We start from the raw sequence: 10,697 nt of genomic DNA, 5'->3' as shown, positions 1-10,697 counted from the left end.
CGTCCGCAGGTCGTACCGGGACTGCGGCTAAAGGCGAAGGAAATGTCAAGCGAGAGTATTTGCAGCCCGGAGCAGCGGGAGGGCAGGTGGGAGCGGCCGGTTACCGGAACGGAGAGTCACGCCCCTCCAGTGGGCGGTCCGCCCACGTAGCTCCTCCTTCGCCACGTAACCCCTCCTTTTCCACGCCTCTTGCCCTTCGCTCCATTTTTTTTTTTTTTTTTTTTTTTTTTTTTTTTTGGTCACCACGTGTTGTCTTCTCATGGCGTCCTTTAACATGTTAGTCCATTTAGTTTGATCATACCTTCACCTCATTAACTGCAGTGCTCTGACATCCTTGTTGATGTGTCTACCGTGTCCATCCAACCCGTCAGGTGCACCATGTATGTATATTGTATGCCCACCCCATCAGGTGCACCCACCTTGTATAATAAATACACCCACTTAGTCAGCACACTTGTCCACTCCACCATGTCCACTCCTGTGGTCCAGCTCTGATACACCGTGGTCACCCACCCCCTCCAATCCACCCACCTTGTATAATCCTCCCACTTCATCAGGTCTGCTTGTCCACTCCACTATGTCCACACCTGTGCCCTCTCTTTGTGGGTTGTGCGTCTTTGTTTATGTTTCTATATCCTTAACCACTTTCCCTTTTTTCATTTTCATTTTTTTCATTTTTTCATCCATTGATAGAGTTCTGTGCTGTGTGTGGTTGCTCTAACTGTTCGAGTATGTCACCTGCACCTGCACCTGTACCACAGAATCGTTTGTTTTTATAAATGTTTCTGTTAAAAAATGTCATTGGTAAAATGTGTAATGGAAAAGCATCTCTCTCATCTGTCAAATAATTTGGTGTAAAATTTATTATTTTGATATATATTTGTGATTCTTTCAAAAAGAAAAGTTTGTTTCATCATCATCATCATCATCATCATCATCATCATCATCATCATCATCATGTCATCCTGAATTATCCAATATAAACACATTATTAATAACTAGTAAATTATCAATTAATTTAAAGATGTTTCCTCACCTCACGGATATTAGTTTATAAATCCTGATTATGTCCTGAACCCAATCACACTCGTACATGTGCAGGAGCAAACCTGCGGATGGAGGTCTTGCTTTGAACCTACAGGTATCTCCACTGTGGGCTGGCTGGATGGCCTAGAGGTGTGCACACTAAGCTGTCTAGCAGGGTGGAGCTTATTTTTGAACTTTTGAAATATGATCTTCTTACCCTCTCAATTTGTTCCTATATATGAAATAAAAATTCAGGCAAAATATGTGCACAATTGAACAATATTTAGGGGTAGCTCAATGATGGTAAAGTTTCTGATACCCCAAAGCTGCGGCCGCCCTTTTATTTCGCATACTACTGATAATATAGGTTAATTCTGTTGATAAATTAAGAACCCAATTTTAACTACTAAGTAAATTGACACTCTCTCCTATCATCATACACACAACATGCAATCATTGTGGTAAAATTAATTACTGGGAACACAGATAAAACCTTTAAGTTATAAAACTCTGTGCTCCATTAAATAAATAATTACAGTAGTAATATGTACATTGTACATACACAATATCTGTTATAATAAAAGAGTAAAATGTTTGTTGAGCTAGAGTCTGCTAGACAATAAATGCTAAAATGAGATGTAGCGCTGACCTGGGAACGCTTATCACCATAGTATCTAAAAGTAAACACAAAACACTGTACATAGGTGTATCACAGAACACTATTTGAAAATAAAAACGAAGTTATCACAGGCTTTGCAGAGAATCACAGACACAATGGGTGTATAAACATGGTATAATATTATCACAGATTATAGAAGCATAATCATTGTGGTTCAACTGGTTCATATCTATTATCCAACCAATCATCCGAATCCCATTGTTTTTCTGATAAATTGATAATGCAAATTTTCCATGAATTTATATTCCAGACATGTTCAGACTTGTTTACTGTTTGGACTCAATGGACTGACTATGCTGACTAAGCAACAGCTGCAACACTGTTGCAGCAGTATGTTTGTGTAATTGCTTGAGGCATTGTGCTCACTGCTCAGTTATTAATAGAACTGTTTGAATTTTCTTGATTCTTAATTTCTTAATGCTATGTTCTATTTCTTTCAGATTCATATCTGATTGAAAATGTCATCTGTGGAAAAAGCAACAAGATCTCAAACCAAGTTGTATCTCCTTGGCGACTCTGTGACTGAATTAAGTGGCAGCAAGTTGCCATCATTGCGTATGGCTCTTGGATTCTTCCTACATCACCATCTCGATCTGAAGGAGACCGTAAGACAATCGTCGGATGTTACCATCACGGAAATAGCTAACTTTTGGAAGAAAGCTAGAATCCCGATGAGAGCTCATCAAAACTGCCAAACCAAGCTTGAGCAGACATTTGAAGAATGGCGTCTTCTGAAAAAGAACAAAGCGCGAACGTCACCAACTCAACTCGCGAGAGAGTCGGCTTTTGTTTCCAGGCTTGAAGACCTTTTTGGTGTCACTCACGCTGATGCTCTGACCAATACGTCAGTATTACAAGAAGACAAGGATTTCTTGTTAGCCCAGCGAGAAAAGGGAAGAAGGCTGGAGTAGATGTAAAGCTTGCTGCGAAGGAGAAAACGGCGTCCAAAAGAGAGGAGGAAATGCTTGCCAGGCGACAGCGAATGGAGCAAATGAAACAGTTAGCAGCTTCTACAGCTGAACTGATTTCATCTGGTTCTGAATCTGAAAACAGCTCAGCATAAGATAGTGAAAAGATGGAAACTGGGGACAATGCAAGTGAGGGAGCTGCTGGAGGCATCACATTTCAGACACGAAAAAGAAAGAGGGGGCGAAAAACTGTCGTTACTGAAGAACTCACAGCCGCTCTAGATCGCACAAAAGTGTCAGACCGCAAAGCCGTTTTTGTTATAGCAGAAACTGCCAAAAGCTTGGGACAGAACATTGATGAACTTGCTCTAAACAGAGACTCAATTCGCCGACAAAGAGTACAACACCGAGTCCAGAGATCTGCAAATATAAAGGCGGAGTTTCAGGGTAGCGTTCCCCTTGTTGTTCACTGGGACGGCAAACTGATCCTTGATCTAATTGGAAAAGAGAAGGTTGATCGCCTGCCAGTATTGGTTTCAGGGAAAGGAGTTTCTCAGCTACTCACAGTTGCCAAGCTTCCATCTGGAACAGGCGAGGTTCAGGCTGCTGCTGTCTTTGGAGCCATTGAAGACTGCGGCGTAGCCGACAGCATCCGAGCTATGTGTTTTGACACGACCAGCTCAAACACTGGTCGGATCGCTGGTGCCTGTGTCCTCCTAGAGCAGAAGCTTGAGAAGGAGCTCTTGTCACTAGCTTGCAGGCATCACATTATGGAATTGATAATTGGTGCAGTGTTCCAAGTGTGTATGGGATTGGGAGCCAAATCTTCTCCCGAGGTTCCACTCTTCAAACGCTTCCAGGAATACTGGGGATTCATAGACACGGCCAAGTATGAACCAGGGATTGCAGCTGATGATGTCGCAAGTCTAGTGGAAGACATAAAGCAAGGCACTATCGATTATGCCAACAAGCATCTTGAACAGAGTCAGCCGAGAGATGATTATAACGAATTCTTGGAACTTGTGATTGGCTTTCTCGGTGCTGCTCCTGCCAGAGGAGTGCGATTCATGTCACCCGGAGCAATGCACCACGCCCGCTGGATGTCCAAAGTAATATACTGTCTCAAGATCTGGATGTTCAAGGCTCAATTCAAACTGACTCCTGCAGAAAAGAGAGGATTACGTGATGTGTGTGTATTCACAGTATGTGTCTACCTGACAGCCTGGATCTCTGCACCTCAAGCATCAGGTGCTCCTTACAGTGACCTGCTGCTGCTGAAGTCACTGCTTGAATACTCATCAATCCATCCAGCCATCTCAAAGTCAACATCACGCAAGTTTTCCAATCACGTGTGGTACTTGTCACAGGAACTTGTTAGCTTGGCTTTCTTCGACAGTCGGGTCAGTTCGGCAACCAAGAGACTGATGGTGAGTGCCATGAAGAATGAAGAAGACCAAGATCAGGATCATTCCAAGCGAATCACTGTTGCTCTTGATTCATTCAAGGACAAGAACTTGGAAGATTTCATCACAGCAAGGTCAATGAAACTTCTGCGAATGATGGAACTTCCAGATGGATTTCTCGCGGTTGATCCGGACTTGTGGGATGACAGAGACGACTACAAGCAGGCTGCAGAAACAGTCAACTCTCTAAAAGTTGTCAATGACTACGCTGAACGTGGAGTGGCACTCATTCAGGAGAACAGTGGGTTGATAACCCGCGATGAAACTCAGCTGCAATTCCTGCTGCAAGTTGTCGAGGACCATCGCAGAATGTACCCTGATAGCAGAAAACATACACTGTCCGGGATGTCATGAAAATAATAAATTTGGGGTTTGCTGGACATTGTCAGACTGATACTATGAACTCTGTCAGAAACTGAACAAAGAATTCACTATTAACGTGTTCAAAAATAAATACTGTGTTCAAGTGTGTTGTTTAAAATAAATTAAGATATAGTCTGATGGCTTGGCTGTCATCTTGGCTGTCATCCTTCCGAGGTCGGCAAATTGAGTACCAGCTCACTGGTAATTCCCTGCTTGTCGTTAAAGGCGGCAAAAAGGGTTGGCGTCAGGAAGGGCATCCGGCCGTAAAACATTGCTTCAAAAAGGTGACCGAAAAACAACAACCACAGTTCCCGAAAAAGGCCAACCCCCGCTTGCGGGGAAAAATGGCCTCTAAAGGTGGTTTTTTTTATACTCGTAATTCGTTGAATTTTTATAATTTTCATATTTTTTGCGGACCTTGAGCTACCCATAAACATACTAATTTAGTGCTCAAACCTTTTATACAGTGTTTCTATATTATATGGAACAGATTAAGGGGGTAAGACTTTCAAAAATAAATATTTAGTTTTTAAATTTTTTTAAAGCTCCACCATACTGTCTAGCCTGGGTTTAAATTCAGACCCAGCAATAAATTGTCGTCCTGGTGTTTCACAGGCAGGTTGATTCATCAATCTGTGTGCCATCCCTCTGATAGACGTTAAACGGGCATCCTATCTCGTTGGTGCACGTTAAATATCCCACGGTGTCGCAAAGAGTAAGTGAGTTATCGCCGGCACCCTGAGCAAATTCCAAATTATGTGCCGATCGGCAAATGCTGCCCCTGTCGGCCGTGGCGGCGTGGTGAGCGAATGAGTCTATTTGTTATACTTGTTGTAATTCAAGATTCAAGAGTATTTATTATTTATTACATGTCCCATTCAAATATAAGGCAGTAAAATTCCTAAGTATTGGCTCCTCGACTGTGCAGTAACAATAAATAAAATAACAATATAAAATAAGAAATAGCAACAATAATAACAATATATAATAAAAAGTAAGTAGCAGCTCTAATACTAATAATAAGTGGCAGTTTTTCATTAATAAAGTGATAACAGCGGCAATAACATAAGAATAATAATAGTAAGTAGAGAATAAAAATGGTAAATAGCAGCAATAATAATAATAAGTAGCAGCAATAATAAAGTGATGAACAGTGATAATAAAGTGATAACAGCGGCAGTAATAGAAATATAAGTAGTGTGTAGCAGTCAGACAGGCAACAGGTCACCGGCAATCAGTGTTCATTGTTCATGAGCCTGGTTGCCTGATGAAAAAAACGGTCTCTTAGCCTGTTAGTTCGGGCCTTGAGGCTGCGATACTGCTTGCCAGACGGCAGCAGCTGAAACAGTCCGTGGTTGGGGTGGTTGGGGTCTTTAATAATCCTACGGGCTTTTCTGACACACTGTCCATTGTATATATCCTGGATGGAGGGAAGCTCACATCCACTGATGCGCTGGGCTGACCGTACGACCCTCCTCAGCGCTTTGCGGTTGAGGGCAGTGCAGTTCCCATACCAGGCAGTGATGCACCCAGTCAGGATGCTCTCTGTTGTGCCTCTGTAGAAGGCCCGTAGGATATTCGGTCCCATGCCGAACTTCTTCAGCCGTCTGAGGTGGAAGAGGCGTTGCTGAGCCTTTTTCACCACATGACTGGTGTGCTCATTCCAAGTGAGGTCCTCGGTGATGTGGACGCCGAGGAACTTGAAGCTACTGACTCTCTCAACAGCAGACCCATTGATGGCGATGGGGTCCAGCCTCTCTCCTCTCTTCCTGAAGTCCACGATCAGCTCCTTTGTTTTCTCGACGTTGAGAGAGAGGTTGTTTTCCTGGCACCACTGTGTCAGGTTGTTGACCTCTCTCCTATAGGCTGTCTCGTCCCTGTCGATGATCAGGCCTATCACTGTTGTGTCGTCGGCGAACGTAATCACTGAGATGGAGCTGTGCGTGGCCACGCAGTCGTGGCTGTACAGGGAGTAGAGGAGGGGGCTCAGTACACAACCCTGCGGGGCTCCTGTGTTGAGAGTCAGAGGGGCGGAGGTGTTGGAGCCCATCCTCACCACCTGGCGTCGACCCGACAGACAGTTCAGGATCCAGCTGCACAAGCTGGGGTTAAGTCCTAGGCCCCTTAGCTTGGTGTCGAGTCTGGAGGGGACTATTGTATTGAATGCTGAACTGTAATCTACAAACAGCATCCTCACATAGGAGTTCCTCTTCTCCAGATGGGTGAGGGCGGTGTGGAGTGTTGTGGCTATGGCGTCCGTGGATCTGTTTCGCCAGTAAGCAAATTGGTGGGGGTCTAGGGTGGGTGGTAACATGCTACAGATAAGATCCTTAACCAGCTTCTCAAAGCATTTGCTCACTATGGGAGTGAGGGCAACAGGATGCCAGTCATTTAAGCACATTACCTTGCTTTTCTTCGGATGGATGACTTAAAGCAGGAAGGGACTGTACACGTAGAAAGGGAGAGGTTGAATATGTCCATAAACACACCAGCCAGCTGCGCCACGCACTCTCTAAACACTCGGCCTGGGATGCCGTCTGGTCCGGCCGCCTTGCAGATGTTGATGTGCCTGAATGCCTTGCGTACGTCGGCCTCGGTGACGGCCAGAGTGCTGGACGTGTCGGCGGTGGTGGTGACTCCCTCCGGGAGGTTGGTGTTATGAACCTCAAAACGGGCGTAAAAACCATTTAGCTCGTTGGCGGCCCTTTTTGATGCAATAACAACGAAGGGAAAAATCACAGGGGAATTTCACAATGGGATTTATCCTTAAACCCTACCTAATTAGCATAGCTCCACCCCACGTATGGAGACACATATACGATCTTACCCGGACATTCAACACTACTTGGATACATCAAGGTGGGTTCTTCTTTTTCGTGGCACTCGGAACATGCTAATTTATACGATTCTATCTTGGCCAAGGCATTTCATTCATACCCCAAAAACATAAAAACATAACACAGCCCCTCAGCCCCCATAGCTCCTGCAAGGTTCAATGCAGGCGTTACCATTTCAGCCTTAACACTTACCGATTCACACTTAATTAACCTATGAAATAAATTAGGAGGGGCTGTGGGAACTGAGCCTTAACTAACTTACCTGTTCTTAACGTTCTACCCCCCTTAACAACATTTCAAATATTTACAACTCTTGGAATCCTCACTCCTAACTCCTGGGGCGGTAAGAAAAACGTCAAACACATAAAAAATCTACCCTAACCACATTAATAAAATTCAAGAACATTTGTACAGACCCTGTGTTCCTCTAAAGACCACATCCCCCGGTGGATGCCACAATGCCCAACGTTACCTGCAGAGCCATCCCAATTTACCCAAATTTCCGTGGGCCCTGTCCTGGTATAGGTGAGTGATATGGCTTGGTGGATCCTCCCCCATTCACTCACACAAATAATCAGTCACATACATTTCAATAAGCAAAAACACTCATTCCAACCCCCCTGCAAGACCATGGCTTCAGTGTCATTACACACAAGTGTGAACCTCAATTAGACAACAGGGAGGTACTGTACAAGCAAGATGGTGGGGATGCTTCAGGTGGTGGTGCCCGCAGTCCAAAAGCAAGAACCCGACGTGCGACTTCTTCAGCCACCCCCCCCCCCCCCTCCTCCTTCAACTCTCGGCTCCTGACAGCCAAACAGCTCCTTAGCTGTATGTCCTACTGGGGACGGGGAGGTTCACCGCAACATCCAGGCTGCCTTGGCCTCAGGCTCTCATAGGTTATTCTGGGTAGGCAGGGGTCTCTATGCCCACTGGTTGCCCAACAGACCTCCCCCCCCACCCCCACGGTGTCCCACCCCCCTCCGTTGGATTTCCAATTCCAGACACCACCAGCTGCCAGGGACAAATTACCTCAGGGGGGGCCGCAGTCACCGCCCCTCCAGAGCTTGATCCGTACCTGCAGACACACACACCTTCCCCACCCACAAAATCAAAAATGACATTTCCTCCCCCACTGCCATTCCATTCTCAAACTGTCATGCAATAAAGAGATGGTATTCGTTGGTGTACTGCCATGGTCTACTTACATGGCATAATTCCCACATTCAATCTTCAACCACAGCTCAATCCTTTCTTACGATCACACAAAAACAAAAAACCTTTTACACATAAACAAACGCCACCCACAAGACACTTTGTGGCACACAACCCAATCCAGTCACCAATCATGTAGTCACTCTCGCCCGCCCCCACTCCAAGTTACTCATGTCCCAATTTGTGAGCAAGTACTGAAACCCTGGGACAGTAAACATCAAGGCACCTTACCTCATGTGCAGGTTGTTGCAGGTTGATTGGGTCCAAGAGTGCCATCCACCCTGCTGAATTCCAAATTTATTCCCTGGGTCCAATCAATTTCCTCCAAATTTCATTTTATCCAACTGTACTGGCAAGCATGTGGATCCGCCTCCTCCGGTGACATCAACTACACGACTACATTTGGCTACAACAGCTCTGCCCCTCTACCGTGTGAGGGCTATCTGGTAAGTTGAGCAGCCGAAACGCCAACATGGCCCACGAGTGTCCACAAGGGCGCGACCCATCATCCATCATTCGGCCCCCTGTGAGGACTCGTAGTTCAGTGGTTCCCAAACCCATGGTCGCGACCCAAATTAGGGCCGCGAGGATGTTCCTGAAGGTCGCAGGACGGTCTCAGAAAAAGAAATATTATGGTGTTATAAGGGGATTACTTCACTGGCACAATATGAAGGATTATTGAAATAGTAATTAAAGTAGAATAGTTGTGGATAATATAGCATCTGTTATGTTTGGAATTCACATGTTATAGTTCATATTGTTACGTTTGTGGGGGTAGATGAAATACCTTAGTCGAGATAGAATTGTATAAATTAGCATGCTCCGAGTGTCACGAAGAAGAAGAAGCCATCTCGATGTATCTAAGTAGAGTCGAATGTCCTTTTAAGTGTTTAGGTGTCTCCACACGGAGGAGTGGAGTTGTGCTGTCTAGGTAGTGTCTGTGAGGTTAAATTCCCCTGTACGTGTTGCCTCCTGTGGTCTTCCCTTTGGTTTTATTACATTTGACCAGCCAGGAAATTGAGGGCTCAGTAAAACAATAGCTAACAAATGGAATCATTCGCTCACAACGCCGCCAGGGCTAACCAACACTCAGCACATTTGCCAATCGGCACGTAAATCCCGCCTCACGACCGCCAACGTCATCCTAACATTCCCAAACAGAGATTGGACTCCGCCCCCCAATGACTTGTAACTAGGAGGCCACGCCCCGGCCTTTGTGATTGGTGGAGGCACGATGGGATGATTGAGTAGAGCTCGGTGATTGGACAGAGTGTGACGTCAGCTTGGAACATTCGAGAGCTGGAGGAAGAGAATGCGGTTTAGCTCCATCTATGATGGGAAGTCGTTTCGGTTTTGTTACTCTTGTTAAAGCAGCAAACTGATATCATAATAATTCACTGTTTCCGAACATCGGGAAAACCTTACCACTCAACGTTTGCAACCGGACCTCCAGGTAGTTCTCAATAATGCTATCCAAATTGTGAATTTTGTCAAGCCCTGGGCTTTTAACCCATGCATATTCCATAAAATGTATGACGAGATGGAATCACATCACCAGGTCTTGCTGTTCCACTCTGATGTTTGTTGGCTCTCTTGAGGGAAGATTCTCGGAAGGGTTATTGAACTAAAAACGGAATTTGATTTTTTTTACATGAGCAGAAACATGCACTGGCAGACTGCTATGAAGATGCTGCTTGGCTGTCAAAGCTTGCATATTTGGGTGACATCTTCATGCACCTGAATGAACTGAATTCAGACATGCAGGGCCGTAATCATACCATGGTGGACATAGGTGAAAGAAATTGCCACATTCAAGAGAAAGCTTGTTCTATGGAGAGAAAAACTGGCTAAAGAAAAAACGGCTGCTTTTCCAGAACTGCGTGCTATACTGGAAGATGCGTCAGAAATATCCCTTGCTGACGTCAAAAGTATTTTCTAAGATCATCTGAAGAACCTTCAGGAAGAAATGGACAGGTATTTTCCAGAAATCGTCAACCTCAAGAAGCATAGTTAGTTAGATCAGGAATCTGTTCAATGTGGATGTCAGTGAAGTCGGAGAAGATATTCCCGGATTTCACGAAGAACTCCAGGAAAATCAAGTGCAGAAGCAACGCTTTGAAAAGCTCCCGTATTCGAAATTTTGGATCCAACTTGAGGATGAACCCATTCTGACTTGGGAGGCTGAAAAAGCTCTTCTCCCTTTTCC

The 10,697-nt window shown here is 44.9% G+C and overlaps 1 protein-coding gene across 4 annotated transcripts in view; it reads left to right on the top strand.

Annotated features, from left to right (window-relative positions):
* The window catches only part of LOC137431381 (uncharacterized), a 118,494-nt gene that overhangs the window by 522 nt on the left and 107,275 nt on the right, over positions 1-10,697 (top strand). For all 4 annotated transcript variants that reach the window (XM_078781958.1, XM_078781957.1, XM_078781956.1 and 1 more), the window contains exon 2: positions 10-86. In XM_078781958.1, the coding sequence (XP_078638084.1) occupies positions 10-86 (77 nt within the window). The remainder of the gene's footprint in view (positions 1-9; positions 87-10,697) is intronic.

Source organism: Myxine glutinosa, chromosome 7 (genome assembly GCF_964187855.1).
Source record: "Myxine glutinosa chromosome 7, kmMyxGlut1.1, whole genome shotgun sequence".
In the NCBI taxonomy this organism is placed as follows: domain Eukaryota; kingdom Metazoa; phylum Chordata; class Myxini; order Myxiniformes; family Myxinidae; genus Myxine; species Myxine glutinosa.
This window is presented reverse-complemented; position numbering and strand designations above follow the sequence as displayed.